General features: G+C 43.3%; 1 protein-coding gene across 1 annotated transcript in view; it reads right to left on the reverse strand.

Annotated features, from left to right (window-relative positions):
* Positions 1-20,221, reverse strand: part of SUCLA2 (succinate-CoA ligase ADP-forming subunit beta) — a 64,349-nt gene extending 44,128 nt beyond the window's left edge. Inside the window, exons 1-4 of the mRNA XM_062194182.1 lie at positions 20,091-20,221; positions 10,836-11,016; positions 7,263-7,362; positions 6,251-6,413 (exon numbers count right to left, since the gene is read on the reverse strand). Of these exons, the coding sequence (XP_062050166.1) occupies positions 6,251-6,413; positions 7,263-7,362; positions 10,836-11,016; positions 20,091-20,180 (534 nt within the window). The 5' untranslated portion in view covers positions 20,181-20,221. The remainder of the gene's footprint in view (positions 1-6,250; positions 6,414-7,262; positions 7,363-10,835; positions 11,017-20,090) is intronic.
* Positions 20,222-25,576: the final 5,355 nt, after the last annotated feature.

Raw genomic sequence — 25,576 nt, forward strand, 5'->3', positions numbered from 1 at the left:
ACTAATTATAATTTAAAATGAGCATCAATGCTCTCTTCAAGCACCATATCTACAAAAGGATTTCTCTGCACCTGATGCCTCATGTTCAATGCCTGAATTTTAGATTTCATAAAGTGAGAAGAGCTAGCATCATCCTTGCTGTTTTTTTGTTTGTTTTTTGTTTTGTTTTGTTTTTAATTTGACAGGTAAGAGTTACAAATAGTGAGAGGAAGAGACAGAGAGAAAGGGCTTCCTTCCGTTGGTTCACCCCCCAAATGGCCGCCACGGCCGGAGCTACACCGATCGGAACCCAAGAGCAAGGGACTTCTTCCTGGTCTCTGACACAGGTGCAGGGCCCAGTCACCTGGGCCATCCTCCACTGCCCTCCCGGGCCACAGCAGAGAGCTAGACTGGAAGAGGAACAGCCGGGACTAGAACCCGGCGCCCATATGGGATGCCGGCGCCACAGGCTGAGGATTAGTCAAGTGAGCCACGGCGCCGGTCCACATCATCCTCTTTAAAACCATATTGTTGGACCTATGCCGTGGAAGACCCTGAAAGGCTCCAGGCTCCTGGCTTTGAATTGGCCCAGCTCTGGCAACTGCAGCCATTTGCAGTGTGAAACAGCAGATGGAAGACCTTTCTCTCTGTCTCTCCCTGTCTCTCTCTCTCTCTCTAAGTAAATAAAATATTTTTTCAAAAAAATAAATAAAATTAAATGAAATGGATCTAAAGGGAGATGTAGACTCCAATATGATAGTAATGGGGGACTTCAACACCCCACTTTCATCAATGGACAGATCAACTAGACAAAAATCAACAAAGAAACAACAAACCTAATCGACACTATGGAACAAATGAACCCAACTGATATCTACACAACTTTTCATCTCTCAGTTACAGACTACACATTCTTTTCATCAGTGCATGGAACTTCTCTAGGAGGGACCACATGTAAGGCCATAAAGCAAGTCTCAGCAAATTCAAAAAATGAAAATAATAATATGCATCCTTTCAGAACACAATGGAATGAGCTGGAAATGAACAACTCAAGAATCTCAAAAACATACGCAAACAAATGGGAAACGAATAATATGCTCCTGAATGAATAGTGAGTCATTGAAGATATGAAAAGAGAAATAAAAACATTTCTGGATGGGGGCCAGTGCTGTGGCGTAGCAGGTAAAGCCACCGCCTGCAGTGCTGGCATCCCATATGGGCACTGGTTCGAGTCCTGGCTGCTCCACTTCCGATCAAGCTCTCTGCTATGGTCTGGGAAAGCAATAGAAGATGCCCCAAGTCCTTGGGCCCCTGCACCCATGAAGGAGACCTGGAAAAAGCTCCTGGCTCCTGGCCTTGGATTGGTGCAGCTCCGGCCATTGCAGCTATCTGGGGAGTGAACCAGTGGATGGTTCTCTCCCTCTCTCCCTCTCTCCATCCCTCTCCTCTCTGTGTAGCTCTGACTTTCAAATAAATAAATAAATCTTTAAAAAAAATTTTCTGAAAATGAATGAAGATGACAATACAACATATCAAAACTTAGGCGACACAGCCAAAGCAGTGTTAAGAGGAAAGTTTACAGCATTTAGTGCCTACATCAAGAAATTGGAGGGGCCAGCGTCGTGGCTCACTTGGTTAATCCTCTGCCTGCAGAGCTGGCATCCCATATGGGCACCAGGTTCTAGTCCTCGTTGCTCCTCTTCCAATCCAGCTCTCTGCTACGGCCCGTGAGGGCAGTGGAGGATGGCCCAAGTGCTTGGGCCCCTGCACCTGCATGGGAGACCATGGAGGAGCACCTGGCTCCTGACTTCGGATTGGCACAGTGCTGGCTGTAGTGGCCATTTGGGGAGTGAACCAACAGAAGGAAGACCCTTCTTTCTCTCTCTCTCTCTCTCTCACTGTCTATAACTCTAGCTGTCAAAAAAAAAAAAATTGGAAAGGCACCAAATGAGTGAGCTATCAATGTGTCTCAAGGACCTAGAAAAATAGCAAAGCAAACCCAAAATTAGGAGGAAAGAAATAATTAAAATTAGAGAATAAACAAACAAAATTGAAACAATAAAATACAAAAGATCAGTGAAATGAAGAGCTGGTTTTTGAAAAAATAAACAAAATTGATGCACCACTGGCCCAAAAACCAAAAATGAGAGGAAGACCCTAATAAATAAAATCAGAGACGAAAAAGAAAATGTAATAACAGATACCACAAAAATAAAAAGAATCATCAGGAATTACTACACAGAGCTGTATGCCAACAAATTGGAAAATCTAGAAGAAATGGATAGACTCCTGCACACATACAATCTACCAAACTTAAGTCATCAAGACAAAGAAAACCAGACCAATAACCAAGATGGAAATTGAATCAGTAATAAAGCCTCTCCCAAGAAAGAAAAGCCCAGAATCAGATGATTTCACTCCTGGATTCTACCAAACTTTAAAGAACTAATTCCATTTCTTCTCAAGCTATTCAAAACAATTGAAAAGGAGGGAATTCTTCCAAACTCCTTCTATGAAGTCAGCATTTCCCTAATTCCTAAACCTGAAAAAGAAACAACAAAGAGAACTATAGACCAATATCCCTGATGAACATAAGTGCAAAAATCCTCAACAAAATACTACCTAATCAAAACCAATATCACATCAGAAAGATCATTCATTTGGACCAAGTGGGATTCATTCCTGGTATACAGGGATGGTTCAACATTTGCAAATCAATGTGATATGTCATATTAAGAAACTGAAAAACAAAAACCATGATTACCTCAATATATGCAGAGAGAGCATCTGATAAAACATACAGTCTTTCATGATGAAAACTTTAAGCAAACTGGTATAGAAGGAACATTCTTCAATACAATCAAGGTAATTCATGACAAACCTACAGTGAGCATCTTATTGAATGAGGAAGTTAGAAGAATTCCCACTAGGATCTGGAACCAGACAGGATGTCCACTCTCACCACTGCTATTCAAGTTTTAGCCAGAACCATTAGTGAAGAAAAAGAAATCAAAGGGATATAAATTGGGAAGGAGGAAGTCAATCTATCCCTATTTGTAGATGACATGTTTATGTATATAGGGGATCAAAAGACTACACTAAAAGAGTTTGGTAAAGTTTCAGGATATAAAATTAATACACAAAAATCAAAAGCCTTTGTATACACAGACAATGACATGGTTGAGAAAAATTTCTAAGATCAATCCCATTCCCAATAGCTACCAAAAAAAAATCAAATACCTTGGAATAAATTTAACCAAGGATGTCGAAGATCTCTATGATGAAAATTACAAAACATTAAAGAAAGAAAGAGAACACAAAAAAATGGAAAAAATTTCCTTGTTCATGGATTGGAAGAATATCATCAAAATGTCCATACTACTGAAAGCAGTTTACAAAGTAATGCAATCCCAATTAAAATACCCATGACATTCTTCTCAGATCTAGAAAGAACAAGAAAGAACAATGTTAAAATTCATATGGAAACAAAAGAGCCCTGGATAGCTAAAGCAATCATATAAGAGAAAAGGAAAGCTGGAGGCTTCACAATACCTGATTTCAAGACATATAGGACAGGACAGTTATAATCAAAACAGCCTGGTACTGGCAAAAAATAGACATGTAGATAAATTATCAGAAACTTCAGAAATCAATCCACAATCTACAACCATCTCATCTTTGACACAAGGGTTAAAATCAATCACTGGAGCAAGGATAGTCTCTTCAACAAATGGTGTTGGGAAAACTGGATCTCTACATGCAGAAGTATGAAACTAGACTCCTACCTTACACCTTATACAAAAATCTACTGAAAATGGATCAAGGACCTAAATTTTTTTCAAGATTTAATTTATTTATTTGAAAGAGTTACCAGAGAGAAGGAGAGGCAGAGAGAAAGATTTTGTATACACTGGTTCACTCCCTAATTAGCCACAACAGCTGATGTTACACTGATCCAAAGCCAGGAGCTTCTTCCAGGTCTCCCGTGTGGGTGCAGAGGTCCAAGGACTTGGGCCATCTTCTACTGCCTTCCCAGGACACAGCAGAGAGCTGGATCGGAAGTGGAGCAGCCAGGACTTGAACCAGTGCCCACAGAGGATGCCGGCAAAGTAGGCAGTGGTTTTACTCGCTATATCACAGTGCTGGCCCCCAAGGACCTAAATTTCTGATCTGATACCATCAAATTACTAGAGAACATTGGGGAAAGTCTGTAAGACACTGGCATAGGCAGACTTCTTGGAAAAGACCCCAGAGGCATAGGCAATCAAAGCCACAATTGACAAATGGCACTACATCAAGCTAACAAGCTTCTGCACTACAAAAAGAAACACTCAGCAAAGTGAACAGTTGAATGGCAGAATGGGATAGAAGAAAATATTTGCAAACTACACAACTGATAAAGGATTAATATCCAAAATCTATAAAGGTCTTAAGAACCTCAAAAACAAAACAACAATTCAGTTAAGAAGTGGGCAAAGACCGGAACAGGAATTTTTCCATAGAGGAAACTTAAATGGCCAACAGACACATGAAAAAATGCTCTGGATCACTAACCATCAAGGAAATGCAAATCAAAACCACAATGAGGTTTCACCTCACCCCAGTAGAAGGGTTCTCATACAGAAATCAACAAACAACCAATGCTGTCAAGGATGTAGATAAAAAAGTACCCTAATCCACTTTTGATGGGAATGTAAACTGGTACAGCCACTGTGGAAGACAGTATGTTGATACCTCAGAAATCTGAATATAGACCTACCATATGACACAGCAATCACACTCCTGGGAATGTACCCAAAAGAAACAAAATTAGCACATGAGTGATCTGTATCCCCATGTTTACTGCAGTTCAATTCACAGTAGCTAACATATGAAATCAACCCAGATGTCTATCAACTAAAGACTGGATAAAGAAATTATAGGGCTAGTGCTATGGCACAGTGGGTTAAAGACTTGGCCTGTGGCACCAACACCCCATGTGGGCGCTGGTTCGTGTTCCAGCTGCTCCACTTCTGATCCAGCTTTCTGCTAGGGTCTAGGGAAGCAGCAGAAGGTGGCCCAAATCCTTAGTCTCCTGCACCCACAAGGGAGACCCGAAAGAAGCTCCTGGCTCTTGGATTCAGATCAGCTCTGCTCAAGCCATTGCAGCCAGCTAAAGAATAAACAGTAGAGGAAGACCTCTCACTCTGCTTCTGCCTTTCTCTGTAACTCTGTCAAATAAATAAAATAAAACAATTTTAAAAATTAAATAAAATAAAGAAATTATGGTATATATACAATATGGAATACTACTACTCAGTGGTAAAAAAATAAAAAATTAAATTATTTCATTTGGAACAAAATAGATGCAACGAAAACCATAATACTTATGCCGGCGCCGCGGCTCACTAGGCTAATCCTCCGCCTTGCGGCGCTGGCACACCGGGTTCTAGTCCCGGTCGGGGCACCGATCCTGTCCCGGTTGCCCCTCTTCCAGGCCAGCTCTCTGCTGTGGCTAGGGAGTGCAGTGGAGGATGGCCCAAGTCCTTGGGTCCTGCACCCCATGGGAGACCAGGAGAAGCACCTGGCTCCTGCCATCGGAACAGCGCGGTGCGCCGGCCGCAGCGCGCTACCGCGGCGGCCATTGGAGGGTGAACCAATGGCAAAAGGAAGACCTTTCTCTCTGTCTCTCTCTCTCACTGTCCACTCTGCCTGTCAAAAAAAAAAAAAAAAAAAAAAAGAAAACCATAATACTTAGTAAAATTAGCCAGTCCTAAAGACGAACACCGGATGTTTTCCCTGAGCTGTGGTAACTAATAGAATACCTAATAGGTAATGTATATAAGTGAAATTGATATTTTGTGATTCAATGATTGTTTATAGTCCTTGCCTCAACTTCTGAGGAACAGTGTTTTTTTTTTTTTTTAAATTCACATTACTTGTTGAAGTCTTTACTTAGTGTAAAGTTAATTATGAATATAAAGTATGCTGAAAACTGATCTTTGTAAAAATTAACATATGAAAAGGAGAGGGAGGATGAAGAAAGGCGGGAGTGTGGGCAGGAGTATGGGTGGAAAAGATCTCTATGTTCCTGAATCTGTATATAGGAAATACATGGAATTTGTATACCTTAAATAAACTCTTTTAAAAAAGACATAAATATGCTCTTGACATACACGAAATTCTAAATTTTATTTTATTCATCTTTTCCACATAAATAGAAATAGTAATCAACTTTGAAATTAATTTTCATAAATACATCCTTAATATAGCATGTCTACAAATTACTCACTTGAAATGACCTTTCCATTGCTATTGCAAAGTAGTATTCTCTTCTGGGATATTTTCGCTCACAGATCAAAACTTGATTGCATATTCTGCCCTTTTCTCCAGTTTGCTTGGTAAACAACTTTTTCCCAATCATTTGTGAAGAAACAGCTTTTGCTTCTTCTGGACTAAAATTAAAATAAAAAAGAATTCAAACTATTTTCCCCTCCAATTGAGAAAAACAAATCTATATAATAATATCTCAATATTTAAATCTCAGTATTCTCAACACTTTCATAATCAAACTTTACAAATACAACATGATTTCACTCAAATGTAGAATCTAAAATAGCTGGGCTCACACAGAATAGAGGTTACTAGAAACTGAGAAGAGTAAGAGATTAGGGAGGGGGCAAGGAAAAGTAAGAGATCAAGACAAGAACATGTTCTGGTGTTTATTACAAACAAGGCTGCTTTCTAGTTAACAATATTGTATCATATAATTCAAAATAGTTACAGGAGGATTTTCAATGTTCTCATCACAAAGAAATGATAAATGCTTGAGATTATAATCTCAATATCCTAAATTAATCATTATACAATGTACAAATGTGTGAAAACATCATACTGAACCCCATAAACATGCACAGTTACTGTCAATTAAAAATTAAAGAAAAATTCAATCTTTGGCACAGCAGTTAAAACACTGCTTGGGACACTAGCATCCTGGATCAGAGTGCCTAAGTTCTTCTCCTGGCTCTGCTTCTGATTCCAGCTTCCTGCTAATGCATCCCCTAGAAGGCAGCAAATGATGGCTCAAGCCCTTGAGTCTCTGGCCACCCATGTGGGAGACCCAAATTGAGTTCCAGATTCCTGGCTTTGGCCTGGCCCAGCCCCAGCTGTTGCATATGGAAGATCTAAGTGTGTCATCTCTCTCTTTCAAATAAAACTTTAGAAATAATTTTTAAAAATGCAATCTTTACTCAATTTTCAATATTGAAGATTTTTCTTGAAAAAAAAAAAAAAAAAAGACTTACGAGAAAACAATCTTTACTCCTCCTTTGAGGCCACTTTCAAATGTTCCTTTTCCTCTACCACCAGCTAAAACCTGTGCCTTTATCACAACATCTTTTGAGCCTAGAAGAAAAGCACTTCTATTAGATATGAAGCATATAGCAGCTTAAAACACACATCTTGTTATTCAACATACTTACTAAGAGTTGTTATAAAGTCTTGTTTATTCACATGTCAAAAAATGAGGCATTCTATGTATGTAGATTTTCTAGGTTAGAACACTGGAACATTCACTGTCTACAAGATCCACAAGTTAGAAAATTAGCCACCCATATTAAACCATTTCTTAGGGTATACTGAAAATAATTTAACAATTTCTTGACACTTTAAACATCGAGTAGCTTGGAAGGTATTAAAAGTATAAAAGAGAGACTCAAGCACCTTTCTAAATCTCCCCTCTTAAATGTATACTTGCTTTTGTAAAAATTTGAGTTATAAACATTATTTTGAATAGAAATATGCCATCACTTGGAGGATATTACCAGTACTGATTCTGATTTATACTGTCCATCTATCAGAACAGAAAGTCCTCTTGCCTAACATACATTATTGAGCACTCTTGTTATGAGGACTACTGATTCATCTGCATACCAAAAACTTCTGGCTCTGTAGCTATAACAATGAGCAAAAGATTCCTATCTGCCCTCACAGAGCTTACAGTTTTATTAAACTTGGCACTTGCCTCTCATCAGATAAGATTTTTTTTTGGATCTCACCCCTGTTTTTTGTTGTTGTTGTTGTTGTTGTTGTTGTTGTTTGACAGGCAGAGTTAGACAGTGAGAGAGAGAAAGGTCTTCCGTTGGTTCAACCCCAAAATGGTCGCTACAGCCGGAGGGCTGCGCCAATCCGAAGCCAGGAGCCAGGTGCTTCCTCCTGGTCTCCCATGCGGGTGCAGGGCCCAAGCACTTGGGCCATCCTCCACTGCCTTCCTGGGCCACAGTAGAGAGCTGGACTGGAAGAGAAGCAACCGGGACAGAACCAGCGCCCCAACCGGGACTAGAACCTGGTGTGCCGGTGCCGTAGGCGGAGGATTAGCCTAGTGAGCCGCGGCGAACGGCCGCCAACCTTCTCTTTAAAAGACATTCACTATCCCTCCTAGCTTTAGTCTTTCACAAACATTTTAAACATTCCTTGTATATAGTCATCTAACTAATAAAATATTGAAAAGAAAAGAGAACGTAAAATCCTACATACTAAAGTCATTACAAATCTCCTTCCAGGCTGACAATCATTAATTTACATGTTTTTTCAGAGACAGAGATTCTCCCTTCATTATACTAAAACTCAAACTATCTTCCTAACGTCAATAAGGAAATTATAAAAACTCTGCCACCTGCCTTACTGAAATCATATTTCCTTGAACTATAAGACATGATAATTTGCTCTTAGAATTGACCCCAAATTATAATTGCTTCACTTCTCTATGCTTAACAACCAACTCTTTGAAAGTCCAATCTATGAACTTCTCCATGATCACAGCTCACCAACCTTCATTTTAGCATACTCTCATGGTCTCTGAAAACATTAGAACTAGATTTCTTTATAACCATACTTCAATTTGTAACCTCAATTATACACAACAGAACAGCATTTCCAAACTTTTCACATTACGACACATAGAGAAGATGATTAGCATTTGTAGGGAATACTGGGGAGAGAGGCCAAAGCTATTTCAGGGGAGTCACCAACTATAGGGCTTAGAGGCCCCAGACCCCACACTGACTCAGTTTCTCTTGCCACCCACAGGATTATGGTAGCAAATAAAATTTCCTTCCCTATAATTACAGTCCAACTAAAACCAGAACTAGAGCTTCCCTAATGACAATATAAGTGATTTGCAAGCCATTAGCACTATAGAAACTCACAATCATCTCCTAATAATTTTAGAATTTCAACAATCATAAAGTTTTTGCCTTCTCTTCTAAGCAAATTTTTTTTTTTAAATAAAAGTCAGAGACAAGTATTTAGCATAGCAGTTGAAACGCTTGCTTCCCACATGGAGTACCTGAGTTCCATACCCATCTCTGGCTACTGACTTTGGCTTTCTGCTAATGTACACCTGGGATGCAAAGGTTACAGCTCAAGTAATTGGTTTCCTGGCCCCCACATGGAAAACCTGGATCTATTCCTGGCTCCTGGCTAACAGGACACTGCAGGCATTTGGAGAGTAAACTAACCAATGGAAGCTCCTTTTCTTTGTCCCTGTCTCTGTGTACTCCCCTGCCAAAAAAAGCTAAAACTTGTCATCAAACAAAAAGTTCACATCATACAATTTGGAGCATGCTCAATCGGACTTGCCCCAAATGGCAGAGTTAGAAACGTGCCAGGGGATTCCAATACAATCCCATCAAGGTGGCATGTATCAATGCCATCTCATTAGTCCAAGTGATCAACTTCAGTTCACAATTGATCACACTGATTGGTCTAAGAGTCAAAGGGATCACACAAACAAGACTAGTGTCTGCTCATACTAACTGATAGAACCAAAAAGGGAGAGAACGATCCAACATGGGAAGTGGGAGACACAGCAGACTCATAGAATGACAGATGTCCTAAATAACACTCTGGCCTCAGAATCATCCCTTAAGGCATTCGGATCCGGCTGAAAAGCCCATGAGAGTATTTTAGGCATGGAAAACCAAGACACTCTGGCAAAAAAAAAAAAAAGACCTAAATGAAAGATCTCTGTGAGTGAGATCCCAGTGGAAAGAACGGGGCCATCAAAGAAGGAGGTACCTTTCTCTGAAGGGAGGAGAGAACTTCCACTTTGACTATGACCCTGTCGGAATAAGATCGAAGTTGGCGAACCCTAAAGGCTTCCATAGCCTCGGCAACTCATGACAAGAGCCTAGGGGGATTACTGATGCCATAGACAAGAGTGTCAATTTGTTAAATCAACAACAGGAGTCACTGTGTACTTACACCCCATGTGGGATCTGTCCTCAATGTGTTGTCCAATGTGAAGTAATGCTATAACTAGTACTGAAACAGTATTTTTACACCTTGTGTTTATGTATGGGTGCAAACTGATGAAATCTTTACTTAGTATATACTGAATCGATCTTCTGTATATAAAGGTAATTGAAAATGAAAAAAAAAAACTTGGTTTTTTAAATTGGACATTGCATAGAAAATTAATCAATTCTTAAAAAAATATCATGTAGGATCTCTGTCCTTAATGTGCTGCACATTGTGATTTAATGCTATAACTAGTATTCCAACAGTATTTTTCACTTGGTGTTGCTATGTGAGGGCAAACTGTTGAAATCTTTACTTAATATATACTAAACTGATCTTCTGTATATAAAGAGAATTGAAAATGAATCTTGATGTGAATGGAAGGGGAGAGGGAGCAGGAAAGGGGAGGGTTGTGGGTGGGAGGGAAGTTATGGGGGGGGGGAGCCACTGTAATCCATAAGCGGTACTTTGGAAATTTATATTCATTAAATAAAAGTTTAAAAAAAATAAAAAATTAAAAAAAAGTTCACATCAGAATTCTCATGTCAAGGTGTCATAAGTTTTTCTTAATTTAGTACCTAATTTTTTGGCAATTGCATAAGCTTCATCTGGTGACTTTGCCACAAATCCTTTGGGAACGGATACACCAGCTTCTTGCAACAATTCCATACTCATGTATTCGTGTAGTGAAAGATTCCTTTGCTGCTGCTGCTGTACTTGGAGTCCATGATTATTAAACAATCCAGAACTTCCAAGAACCTAGAGAAATTTGAGACACATTTATATATTACAGTGATTTGGCAGTCACTCTTCTTAAAAACATCTCCTCAAAATACTTTGTTTACATAGAATAAGCATCTTCATAATGATAACAAAAGGGTTACACTTAAATGATCAAAACATAACATCCAAAGTACGTGAAGTACATAATAAAACTAAAAGCTAATCTACCAAGTATCAAACGTTACCCTTGTAGTTTTGAGTATTTTCTTGTCATCTCTAGCCCTTATCTTACATTTGCCACTTCATTATCACATCTCCAATCACCTATAGGACATTTCTACCTCTCAAATTCAACAGATCTAAAACCAATCTCATTGTTTCCACTAAACCGAAAATCCTTCAGAGTTTCTTCTACCATTCCTCCTGCAGCTAACAAATCACTTGGCAGTGGGTGTGTGCTAATTCAATGACGCAATGCCATTACACTTTCACATACTCAAGACTCAAAACCCTGGTTTCAACTATAGCAAATGGTGCAGTACAGTGCCCAGATGCTCCCTTTAGTCCCAGCTGCTGGGAATGCTGGTTGCTGACAAGGTTAGCTGAGTCCTATCATGAGCATTTTCTTGCCCCAAGTCACATCTCTTTCTCATTGGCAGCACTGTTGTCAATGGGGATAGAAGAGATATAATGGGAATAGAAGAGATATAAGCCTGTCATTTCATCCCAATTTGGGACAATTAAGAGGACCATCCTAGTTCCAGGTGTCCCAAAGGAATGGCAGATGTCTATTGCAACTGCCCTACAGTCCTCCTTCTCCCTCTCCTCAATTCTCCAGCCTTCATTTTTCCATAGGTGTGGACCCAAGGACCACTTTCACACAACTTCCACCTCATAATCTGAAAATCCCAGTTCAGAGAACTGACCTGAAATATCAGTTTTAATGCATTCCTTGTAAATGTTTCCTTTAACTGGTACCTCCTTTACACACAGGTGTTTGCCCTGCACAACTAGACTACAAAAGTTTTCAAGAAATTCTTCGCCTTTTCAATCTATACAGAACATTCATTTAATCAATCAAATATATATTGAGCACTAGAAATAAGAGCAGTGAGCCCAACAAAATAACCTTACCCTCTAAAGCTTAGATTCTAGTGTGTATTTTATGGGCCAGTGGGGGGGGGGGGGGTGCATGAGGTGTTGAGGGCACCGATGATAAATGCATGTCAGACAGTGGTGAGAGAGAATGAAAAGGTAGAAAATAAAGGATGAGAGTGAGAGCTATTTTGTACAGTAGAAGAGGGAAAAAACAAAAACCTATTTGCCCCTAAGTAGAGATGAGTTAGAATTACTCTTAGAAAAAGATGCAGGAAACAAAAATAAGATTTCCCCCTACCAACTTACATCTCACTGCTGAAAGAGAAAAATAGTACAAGGGCTAGACTCAGTTTTCCGTGGCAGGGCCACAATAATAAGAGTGCACATCAATAGAAATGAATCCTTATGGCTACCAGAGGCATATATAACAAAGTCTATGGCAAGCTTATTTGTAACAAAACACAAATGGCCTGACCACCTATCAAGAGAATGGATAAGTTATGGTATATTCATACAATAGGGTACTACAGAGCAACAACAAAAATATTACTTGTATACCAATGGATTAATCTCACAAACATGTTGAGAGGAAGAAACCAGACACAAGAAAACTTACGATTTCTGGGACCTGCACTGTGGTGTAGTGGGTAAAGCCGCTGCCTGCAGTGCTGGCATCCCACATGGGCGCCAGTTTGAATCCTGGCTGCTCCACTTACGATCGAGTCTCTGCTATGGCCTGGGAGAGCAGTAGAAGATGGCCCAAATCCTTGGGCCCCTGAACCCACGTGCAAGACCTGGAAGAAACTCCTGGCTCCTGGCTTCGGATCAGCGCAGCTCTGGCCCTTGCAGCCAACTGGGGAGTGAACCGGCGATGGAAGACTCTCTCTCTCCTCTCTGCCTCTCCTTTCTCTGTGTAACTCTAACTTTCAAGTAAATAAATAGGGGCCAGCACAGTGGGTTAACACCTTGGCCTGAAGCGCTGGCATCCCATATAGGCGCCCGTTCGAGACCAAGCTGCTCCACTTCTGATCCAACTCTCTGCTGTGGCCTGGGAAAGCAGTAGAAGATGGCCCAAGTCCTCGAGTCCCTCTACCCGATAGAAACTCCTGGCTCCTGGCTTCAGATCGGTGCAGCTCCGGCCGTTGTGGCCAATGGGGAGTGAACCATCAGATGGAAGACCTCTCTCTCTGCTTCTCCTTTCTCTGCGTAACTCTGACTTTCAAATAAGTAAATAAATAAATCTTTAAAAATAAATATATATATAAATCTTTAAAAAAATAAAATGTATGATTTATTTTATTTTGTTCACAATCAGTCAAAATTACCCTATGGTAGTAGAAGTCAGAATTAGCGGCTATATACAGTTGGTGAGTACTGACAAAGGAAGGACATGATAATCTTCTGAGGGCTGAAGACACCGTATATCTTGATTTGAATGGTGGCTACCTCAGGTGCATACATATGCAAAAATTAATCCAGCTCTCCACTTAAGTTGTATAATTCATAGATTATATCTCAAAATTTAACAAGAGAGGAATACCCAGCATACCTGGAAAAATAGTCATACACTCAACATGTTTGATTGTTTGTTTTTAAGGTTTATTTATTTATTTATTTGAAAGGGAGAGTTAGAGGGAGAGAGAGAAAAATCTTCTGTTTGCTGGTTTACTCCCCAGTTGGCTACAAAAGCCAGGGCTGGGACTGAGCCAGGCCTAAATCAAGAGCCTGGCACTCACCCAGGTCCTCCACGTGGGTGTAGGGGCCCAAGTACTTGAGCCATCTTCCACTGCTTTCCCACTGGCATTAGCAGGAAGCTGGACCAGAAGCAAAGCAGCCAGGACACAAACCAGCACCCATATGAGTTGCTGGCATCACATGCAGCAGCTTAACCCATTGTACCACAATGCTGGCCCCTCAAATAACTTTTTAATGCCTATGTACTAGACTACATTGGTGAAGTTGAAAGATTAAAGCCAACTTAGTCCTAGTCACACAGTTCATAGACATGTAAATAAACAACTGAAATATATATAAAAGCACAAGGTCAATAGCAATAAAGTATTTAGGAAGCACCTAATTAGCTGAATAGATCAGGAAAAAAAAAAAAAAAAAAAAAAAAACCAGAGGCATGATCTCAGTTTCAAAAAAAAAAATCTAGGGGTAGGGGAGTAGGGGGCATTGTGGTCTAGCAAGTTAAGCCATCACTTAGAATTCCCCTATCCCTTATTAGAACACTTGAATAAAGTCCCACCTTCACCTACTATCCAGCTTCCTGATAATATGCAACTTGATAGGCAGCAGATAATGGTTCAAGTACTTAGGTCCCTGCTATGCATATGAGACCCAGATGGAGTTCCTAGCTCCTAGCTTTGGCCTGGCCCATCCACAGCTATTGTGGACATTTGGGAAGCAAACCAGCAAAAGGAAGACCAATATTTCTCTCTCTCTCTCTCTCTCTCTCTCTCACTCTTTCAAAAAGATAAACAGAACACCAGGTATTTGGCCTAGTCATTAAGATTCCAGTTAAGATGTCCACACCAGAGAATCTGGATTCCATGCCCAGCTCTAGTTCCTGGGAGTCAGTGGTAACAGCCACATGGGAAACCAGGATTGTTGCAGGCATCTGAGGAGTGCACCAGTAGATTGGAACAGGTTCAGTCTGGTGCACACACTTGCTCGTGCCCTCTGTATCTGAAATAAATAGTTTTAAAGAATAAAAATATATCTAACAGCTATAAAAGCAAACTTTGGGGACAGAAATTTAAATCTGAGTGTAAATCAGATATTTGTGTTATATCAATGATAAATTTCCTAAGTATGATTATTATATTGTGGTTACTTGAGAGGATGTCCTCATTCTTAAAAATAAATGCTGAAATATCTAGGACCGAAGTGCAATGATGCCTGCAACTTATTCTCAAATGGTTCAGCAAAAATAAATAATACACGTGATTTTATATATATATCTACATGTATAAATAAACACACATGGCGGCCAGCACTGTGGCACAGTGGGTTAAGCATCTACCTGTTGTGCCAACATCCCATATGAGTGATGGTTCAAATCCTGGCTGCTCTACTTACGATCTGGCTCACTGCTGGTGGCCTGGGGAAAGCAAAAGATGGCCCAAGCACTTGGGAGACCTGGAAGAAGCCCCCGGCTTCAGATCAGCTCAGCTCCAGCCATTGTGGCCATTTGGAGAGGGAACCAGTGAATGGAGGACCTCCCTTTCTCTCTCCCTCTCTCTATGCCTCTCAAGTAAATAAATACATCTTTAAAAATAAATAAAATAGGCCGGTGCCGCGGCTCACTAGGCTAATCCTCCACCTAGTGGTGCCGGCACACCGGGTTCTAGTCCCGGTCGGGGCACCGATCCTGTCCCGGTTGCCCCTCTTCCAGGCCAGCTCTCTGCTGTGGCCAGGGAGTGCAGTGGAGGATGGCCCAAGTCCTTGGGCCCTGCACCCCATGGGAGACCAGGAGAAGCACCTGGCTCCTGCCATCGGATCAGCGCGGTGCGCCGGCCGCAGCGCGCTACCACGGCGGCCATTGGAGGGTGAACCAACGGCAAAGGAAGACCTTTCTCTCTGTCTCTCTCTCACTGTCCACTCTGCCTGTCAAAAAAATAAATAAATAAATAAAATACATATATATGCTGTTAAGTTTTTATTTATTTATTTATTTGACAGGTAGAGTGGACAGTGAGAGAGAGAGAAAGGTCTTCCTTTGCCATTGGTTCACCCTCCAATGGCTGCCATGGCCAGCGCACTGTGGCCAGCACACCATGCTGATCCAAAGGCAGGAGCCAGGTGCTTCTCCTGGTCTAACATGGGGTGCAGGGCCCAAGCACTTGGGCCATCCCCCACTGCACTCCCTGGCCACACAGAGAGCTGGCCTGGAAGAGGGGCAACCGGGACAGAATCTGGCGCCCCGACCGGGACTAGAACCCAGTGTGCCGGCGCCGCTAGGCGGAGGATTAGCCTATTGAGCCGCGGCGCCAGCCTATGCTGTTAAGTTTTTAAAGATAAAGCATATGTGGCAAAATGTTAAATTTAGGACAAAGCAATACATATGCTCACTGTATTACTGCTGGAACATTTCTATCAGTTAAAAATATTCCCTCCCAAGTGATCAATTTCAGCTCACAATTGATGGCTCTGATAGGTCTAAGAGTCAAAGGGATCACACAAATAAGACAAGTGTCTGCTAATACTAACTGATAGAATCGAAAAGGGAGAGAAGGATCCAACATGGGAAGCGGGATATACAGCAGACTCATAGAATGGCAGATGTCCTAAGCAACACTCTGGCCTCAGAATCAGCCCTTAAGGCATTTGGATCTGGCTGAAGAGCCCATGAGAGTATTGTAGGCATGGAAAGCCAAGATACCATGGAAAAAAAAAAAAAGACCTAAATGAAAGATCTCTGTGAGTGAGATCCCAGTGGAAAGAACGGGGCCATCAAAGAAGGAGGTACCTTTCTCTGAAGGGAGGAGAGAACTTCCACTTTGACTATGACCCTATCGGAATAAGATCAAAGTCAGCGAACTCTAAAGGCTTCCATAGCCCTGACAACTCATGACTAGAGCCTAGGGAGATTACTGACGCCATGAACAGGAGTGTCAAATTGTTAAGTCAGCAACAGGAGTCACTGTGTACTTACACCCCATGTGGGATCTGTCCTCAATGTGTTGTCTAATGTGAAGTGATGCTATAACTAGTACTGAAACAGTATTTTTATACTTTGTGTTTCTGTGTGGGTACAAACTGATGAGGTGTTTACTAATTATATACTGAAGCGATCTTCTGTATATAAAGATAATTGAAAATGAAAAAAACCAACCTGGTGTTAAATTGGAAATGGCATAGAAAATTAATTAATTTTTAAAAAATATTATGTAGGATCTCTGTCTTTAATGTGTTGTACACTGTTATTTAATGCTATAACTAGTACTCCAATGGTAGTTTTTTCACTTTGTGTTGCTATATGGGGCAAACTGTTGAAATCTTTACCTAATATATACTAAACTGATCTTCTGTATATAAAGAGAATTGAAAATGAATCTTGAAGTGAATGGGAGGGGAAAGGGAGCGGGAAAGGGGAGGGTTGTGGGCGGGAGGGAAGTTATGGGAGGGGGTAAGCCATTGTAACCCATAAGCTGTACTTTGGAAATTTATATTCATTAAATAAAAGTTTAATAAATGAAAAAAAAATTCCCTCCCCAACAAAAACAGCATGTAGCCTACCAGTTAAGACATCCACTTCCCACATCAAAGGCACCTGAGTTTAATTCTCAGCTCCAGCTCCTAACTCCAGTTTCTTGTTAATGCAGACCCTGGAAGGCAGCAGGTGATGGCTCAAATGCTTGGGAACCTGCCATCTACAAGCGAGAACTAGATTTAGTTCTTAGCTCTCAGTTTCAGTCCTAGTCAGGGGCCACTGGGAGCATCTGGGAAGTAAATCAGTAGATAAGGGCGCTGTCTCTGCATCTCTGCCTCTCAAATAACTATTTGGGGGAAAAAAATACCTGAGGATAAATCAATGACACAAATTCCTTAAGGACGTTTTTTTGTTCTTTCAAATACTCTATTTAAAAAAGAATTAGAATACATAAGGTAATGCTGATAGCTTTTATAACTCTTTGAAGGTTTTTGTTTGTTTGTTTTTTTAGTGTCTGAAGTATTTTGATAATTCTATCCTTACACCATCAGGAGTTGTAACTTAGAATAACATCAGCTATCAATTCCTGGCTAAGTCTCCATACCATCGCCTACCCAATTACAAACTTGATTTAAACAGTATTTATTACTAGAGTGAATGTTGTGGCGCAGGTTAAGCCGCCACTTGGGACACTCCCATTCCATACTGAGTCCCAGCTACTCCACTTCCAACCCTGCTCCCTGCTAATGGACCTGGGAACCAGTAAATGATGGTTCAAGCACTTGGGCCCCTGCCACATAAGAGACATAGATGGAGTTCTGGCTTCTGGCTTCAGCTTGGTCCTGTCCCAGCTGTTGTATTAGGGAGTGAACCAGGGGATGGTAAATTGAAAGAGATCTCTCTCTATCTCTCTCTCTCTCTCTTTCAAATGAATGTATTTTTAATTAAAAAATAAATATTCAAAGTGAAAGAATATAGTCGCTGGAGAGTGTGATTGAGAGCAACCAAGGAAATCTCTTAACTGTTTAATCCACTCATAACCTGAACCATCTACATGAAAGATACAGAGAAACTGGAAGAGGGTCAGGGCACTAAACAAAGTGTTGGAGAGAATTGTTAAACTCAACGTGTGACCTTGAACAAATTTCTCCATGCACCTCTGTGTGCCCAAGTACAAAACCAAGTGGTTAGAATAAGCTCCTTCCAAACACTAAAGCTGCAAAAAAGAGGCAGCTGTTGTTAAGACAATATATTGCGCATTTAATACAAAAACAAAAGTTAGAAATTTCCAAAGGATAAAGATTATTATCAGAATGAAAACATGTGGCCGGCGCTGTGGCTTAACAGGCTAATCCTCCGCCTTGCGGCGCCAGCACACAGGGTTCTAGTCCCAGTCGGGGCGCCAGATTCTATCCCAGTTGCCCCTCTTCCAGGCCAGCTCTCTGCTATGGCCCGGGAAGGCAGTGGAGGATGGCCCAGGTCCTTGGGCCCTGCACCCGCATGGGAGACCAGGAGAAGAACCTGGCTCCTGGCTTCAGATCAGCGAGATGCGCTGGCCGCAGCGGCCATTGGAGGGTGAACCAACCACAAAAAGGAAGACCTTTCTCTCTGTCTCTCTCTCTCACTATCCACTCTGCCTGTCAAAAAAAAAGAATGAAAACATGTTTGTTCACAAAATCCTCATTTTCTAAAAACTAGACAGCACCTTTTAAGATTCCTATCAGTAAGTTCAAGATACAGAGACAGATATCACTTCCAGTATTAGGAAACAAAAACCATGGAACTCACTGCCCCTAGCCTGAAAGTATCAGCAGCTTTAACACTTAAAAAGTAAATAAAATTAAAGACTTGATGGAACGTCTGAGGAGTTACTTCAGAACATAACAAAATTTCGGAAGCCAATCATGCAGGCCCACAGTTCTTTAAGACAACACTGGGAAGAGGGCCACGTTTGTGTTCTTGCAGAGCTGACTCAAGCACATGGGCTTTGGAACCAGAAAGCTCTGAATTAACCTCAGCTTTACCTCACCTACTCTTACCTATCCTCAATCACTTGTTCTCTCCCATCTTCATCAATGGTGCGGTATCATGACTCCCTCACAGCATGGCTGAAAAGCCTAGTGACAGGCTACACGTAAAGCTCTTAACACGACTTCTGACAGACACTACTCAAAATCAAAGCAACTACAGAAAAACCGGTGGCCGGTACGCTATCATCTATCCAACAATGAAGCAATCGGAATGCTCGCTTTCTTACTTCCCCAAGTGGTAAGCTCAGAAGCATGATCGGATTACCACTGTTAACAAACAGAACAGCGCCCAGCTACTCCGGGGAGGGGGAAACCTTCCTGCCGCCCCCGTTAAAGGCGGGTCAGCAGGCACTGCGGGACCTAGAAGCCATTCCCATCTGTGACAGCTCTCAAGACAGCAAAGTACGCATGAAGGGCATTCCCCCTGCCCGAAGAGGGGCCGCGGAAGCCTGAGCCCGGGGCGCCCGGCGCGGCGCCCGCCGCGGCAACTGCTTCGACCCCTTCACCTCCACAGGGAGCCCACCCGCTCCCCACCGTCCCCTGGGAAACAGAGAGCGGCCGCCGCCCGGGCCCCCAAGGCCTTCTCGAGGACTGAGAGCCGGAGCAGAGTGACGCGAACCCGGTCCTGCTCGCAGTCCTGGCGGGCAGTACTCCCGGGCAAGCCGCCCGCGAGCCCAGCACAGCACCCAGGAAATGTCACCGCCTGCGAAGTGACCCCGAGCCGGGCCCCGAGTCCCCTCCCACCTCGCCCACAGGAGCCAGATGTCCCACCTCGCCCTTTCTCCTGCCGACCCTCGAGACGAGAACGGGCTGGGCAGCAATACCTGGGCGGCGGCCCGCAACGCCGTCCGGGGCCGGTGGCTCCTAAGGGTGGCGGCGGCCAACAGCCGGCTGTAGAACATGGAGGCCGCCATTTCTGAGTCCGACCCCGTCCCCTCAGCGCCCGGCGCAGGCGCAGAAGCGCGGCGCGGCCGGCGGCGCCGAGGCTCCCGACGCACACACGCCCCCCCCCCCCCCGGTCGGGGGCGGAGCCTTGGATTAACTCCGCCGCGGCCAGACCGCCCTCGCCGGTAGGGCGAGCTCTGCCGGGCCGACGCCAGGCTGAGACAACAAACCTTGATCTTTGGGACTTGCAGCGCAGTCTCAACATCTGACCTGCGACCAGGAAACGACAAGAACTAGCTAATGACGATGTAAAGGTGACCAGCTCTGCCACGTGTGTGATCTCTGAGCTCAGTAGCCTCATCTGTAAAATGGGCATCACTGGGGAGGTTTGTTAATACGCCATCCCCAGGCTCCACACGAGGTGTGGAGGGCTCTGGGTGAATCAGTTGAGCGCACTGAGCATTGAAAACTCCGAGATGACGAGTGTCCCGTCATAAAATGACCGCTGGAAAAGTGACTGGGAGTCTGACCGCTGGAAAAGTGACTGGGAGTCTGGCTCTGGACACGAAGCTTTGACAGCCTGTTGGTTGAGGAAATGAAAAGGGGCTTTGGGCAGTTCTCTAAGATCTTAAGGGCAGGACCTTCCTGTGGACCTCTCATTTGCATTGTGTGGAGGAGTGACCTCAAGGCCCTTTCATCACTGACTGACATTCTGCTGCGTTAGAAACAGGGAAGGGAGAAGCAGACTTTGGTAGTGCAGGTTCCCTTGCTCTGCCCTCCTACTGCCCATCATAGCCAGTCAGATAAAGATCTAAACAGTCTGGTTGTAAATCCAGGATGCCATCTGTCCTCTTCTGTTGAGAGCTCCTATCCCATCAAATATGAGTAAGTGGGAGCCAGTGCTGTGGTGTAGTGGACTAAGCCTCTGTCTCCAGAGCTGGCATCCCATATGGGCGCCAGTTCGAGTCCCGGCTGCTCCTCTTCTGGGAAAATAGAGGAAAATGGCCCAAGTGGGTGGGCTTCTGCACCCTCGTGGGAGACCCAAGACCCGGAAGAAGCTCCTGGCTCTTGATTTCGGATCAACCCAGTTCCTGCCGTTGCAGCCATTTGGGGAGTGAACCAGCAGATGGAAGATCTTTCTCTCTGTCTCTCCCTCTCTCTGTAACTCTGCCTATCATATAAATAAATAAATAATTTTTAAAAATGAATCAGGTGTACTTACTGTCTAGCAGACTCTTTTTTGGTTGATAATAAAGACAGTGATTGAGTAATCACAACCTTGTGAGTTCAAGAGCAGATATTTAAAGGACGCATAAGTAAACCCAGACTAAGACTCTGAACCTCTTGATATCTCAGTAAAAGAATTCAGTAAGGTAAAATGAAGATGGGCCTCGCACCTGCTGACCTTATTATGGCATTAGGCAGCCAGCCTTCCCAACTGAAATTGCAAAGCCGGCGCTGTGGTGTAGTGGGTTGAGCTGCTGCCTGCAGTGCCAGCACCCCTTTTGGGCACTGGTTCTGGCTGCTTCGTTTCCTATCCAGCTTCCTGCTAATGTGTCTGGGAAAGCAGCAGAGAACGGCCCAATTGCTTGGGCCCCTGCACCCACATGGGAGATCAGAAGAAGCTCCTGGTTCCTGGCTCCTAGTTTCAGCCTGCCCCATCCCCGGCCACTGCAGACATTTGGGATTTGGGAAGTGAACCAACAGATGGAAGATCTTTCTCACTCTCTGTCTCTCCTTCTGTCTCTGTGACTCTGCCTTCCAAATAAATCCTCAAAAAAAAAAAAAAAACCTGAAACTGCTTTACCCAGAAGCTACTTTTTTCACAGCAAAAATTTTTGCCACCTTTATATATGAGGACCTTAGGAACTAGCAGTGAGCAGCAGAGGACAGCAGAATCGTGATAAGTGGAACTGATGAGGCCGGCACTGTGGCTCAACAGGCTAATCCTCCACCTAGTGGTGCCGGCACACCGGGTTCTAGTCCCAGTCGGGGCGCCGGATTCTATCCCGGTTGCCCCTCTTCCAGGCCAGCTCTCTGCTGTGGCCAGGGAGTGCAGTGGAGGATGACCCAGGTGCTTGGGCCCTGCACCCCATGGGAGACCAGGATAAGCAACTGGCTCCTGCCTTCGGAACAGCGCAGTGCGCCGGCCGCAGCGGCGGCCATTGGAAGGGTGAACCAACGGCAAAAGGAAGACCTTTCTCTCTGTCTCTCTCTCTCACTGTCCACTCTGCCTGTCAAAAAGTAAAAAAAAAAAAAAAAAAAAAAAAAGATAAGTAGAACTGATGCTGAGGCAGTGGGGGCAGCTGTATGAGAGAAAGAGGGGGAAGAGACAGAGATGTGTTCTTCACAAACAATGGAATCCCCACTCTTTGATTTTTAGTGTCCCACTTCCTCTACCTCAGCCTCCTAGGAGAGTGGGGTGGGGGGCGGGAGAAGAAGACATTTCTTGTGGAGGAGAAGGCTTTGCATCCTACTCCTTCAAAATCATTGTGTTTATACCCTCCACTTTGCAACGCCTAGAGACAGTCTTTAGCTAAGTGTCCTATTGTTTACTGCACAAAGTACAAAATGCTAAAGAAACAACATTCACTATATCTGCTTGCTTACTTCTATCATGAGCTGAGAAAAATAGCCACTTATTAAACATTTAGTGTAGTAGCAGATTCATCTACATTTTTTAAGATTTTATTTATTTATTTGAGAAACAGAGTTACAGAGAGAGGGAGAGATAGAGGTCTTCCATCCACTGGTTCACTCTCCAGATGGCAGTAACAGCCAGAGCTGGGCCGAAGCAGAGCCAGGAGCCTCTTCTGGGGCTCCCATGGGGGTATGGGGCCCCGAGCACTTGGGCCATCTTCCACTGCTTTCCCAGGCCATAGCAGAGCTGGATCAGAAGAGAAGCAGCCGGGACACAAACCAGCAACCGTATGGGATGCTGGTGCCTCAGGTGGAGACTTAGCCCACTATGCCACAACTCCAGCCCCTACATAAATTTTCTTAGCAATCCTTTGTACCCTGGGGATAAGTCTACATTTTATAGAAGAGAAATTGAAGCTCAGAAATGCAAGTAACTTGCCTGGTGTCATAGCTTTTATCTGATTGCTGCAGTATAGCTTTTTAACCCAATTCTGGGGGACAGGATGAGAAATTCAGATTATAACTGACATTTGTACCCTCTTATTTTCTTTAGCCCCTTATCTTTCAATCAACCTAATTCGCAGGATTCATCAGCTAAAGGAAAGGATGAGCAGGCTAGCAGAGGACATCCTGTATATTACAAATGCTAGGGTTTTGAATTTGCAAGAGACTGAACTTTGAGCTTCCAAAGTCAAAGCCCAGAGGACTTAAGGAACCTTCACTAGAATTAACTTCACCCCTAAAGAGGATGGAGAGAGGAGAGTGGGGGAAAAAAATCAGGACATTTAGTCATGGTCCCTTGAGAAGGATCCCTGTGCTTTATACTCTCCAAGGCCATTGTGTCTAGGGCCAAGGGCAAGTTCACCCCTAGAGAGATTTGGAAATCTAGAACAAAGAGTACTAGAGAGAGAACCAAGATCTCAAAATCCTTTAGACATATGAGTGACACAGAATAAGTCAAAATTTCTAGCAGCCTGTGGCATACCTGTAGATGGAACTGCATCATATTCCAAAGATTTGTACCCTGGGAACAAAGCAGAGCTAGAAGTACCTGGAAGGGTATCCAGTACCCTTGAGAGTTATGTAGACGAGCACAGACAGCCAGCAGATGGGAAACGTAAGGGTAAACCTGTAAGGTCAGTGACCCAGAGCACATAGGAAGATTGACATGTTAATAGTTGCCAGCTTGGTTAGGCAACACCACCGAGAACTAAATGTTTCCCATTGATCTGTCACTACGTGTATTTCCTGGAACTGAGGAGGATGAGGAGAACATACATCTCCAACTAATAGAAATTCTGGTACTTGATGTAAGAAAAATTAATGCTAGAGTTCAAGTTCAAATGTAGAAAGATGAATCATGTTTCTCATACACATGGCACACATGAAATGAACTTGGTTTCACTGCATCACTGGTTCTCAACACTGGCTGCACCCTACAATCATCTCTAAAGCTTTTTTTTTTTTTTTTAATTTGACAGATAGAGTTAGACAGTGAGAGAGAGAGACAGAGAGAAAGGTCTTCCTTCCATTGGTTCACCCCCCAAATGACTGCTATGGCTGGAGCTACGCCGATCTGAAGCCAGGATCCAGGTGCTTCCTCCTGGTCTCCCACATGGGTGCAGGTGCCCAATCACCTGGGCCATCCTCCACTGCCCTCCTGGGACACAGCAGAGAGCTGGACTGGAAGAGGAGCAGCTGGGACTAGAACCCGGCGCCCATATGGGATGCCGGCGCCGCCAGCAGAGGATTAGCCAAGTGAGCCACGGCGCCGGCCCTACCTCTAAAGCTTTTTAAAAATTATCTTTTCTTAGATTTCATTACCAAAGAATCAAATTCAATTGTCTAGAATAAAACCTAAAGTAGTATTCTGTAGATGCTCCCCTAGACTATCTAACGAACACCCAGAGATGACAACCACTTCTGTCTTGCTTCTCCTCTCTGTTTCATTGGAAGGGGGTAGTTGGTAAAGGAGCAAGAGGCAAAGAATGACAAGACTCTGTCAAAGTTGACAGAGGTCAATATGAAAAGGCCCATTTTGACACAATTTGGGTAAAACAATAAGTTAACGCAGTGAGGGGGGGATAGACATAATTTCTCCTATTACTTTCGCTTAGTACAACTAACAATTCTAAGCAATATATATAAACAAACTTAAAACTCTGATACATAGGAAGAGAGAGAAAGGCAGACCAGCTAGAGACCTCTGGAACCAAGGAATAGCAAGGCAGTGAGTTCCCTGGCTTTTCTTTTTGTCTTACTTACCCTGAATGGATGCAGAAAAAGCCAGCAAATGGGAAATGTTGGGCAAGAAAACCTGCTTTCTTTAGTGGGAGGATTAAGAAAAGTGCAACCTGGGAAGACCAAAAACAAATGCTCCACTCAGGCCACACGCCACAGATAAAACCATGACCCCATCTCCACTCCTTGCCAGCAGAGTTGGAGTGTGGAGCCCAGACTTCTACCCTTGCAAGGTCGTAAATAAGTACTCCCACAACCTAGCACAGGTGGTGTCAAAGAAGGACACTGAGCATCTTATCCCCTCTGACTAGAGTGAGCCTCCTCCTCCCGTGGCTCCAGTGGAGACCACAGAGAGAGATTGGGCTCCAGCCCCATCAGTAATGATGCACTTCTCCTCTAAGGTGGTGTCGGCAGAGGGCTAACAGTAACCAAACCACCCCACCATGACGTCAGCAGAAACTGGAACCCTCACCCTACCCAGCTAACAAGGAGCGCCCTGCACATACACCTGAGGTGTCAGTGAAGGTCAATAGGCAACCCTGGA

The sequence above is a fragment of the Lepus europaeus genome, chromosome 6, assembly GCF_033115175.1.
Source record: "Lepus europaeus isolate LE1 chromosome 6, mLepTim1.pri, whole genome shotgun sequence".
Taxonomy (NCBI): domain Eukaryota; kingdom Metazoa; phylum Chordata; class Mammalia; order Lagomorpha; family Leporidae; genus Lepus; species Lepus europaeus.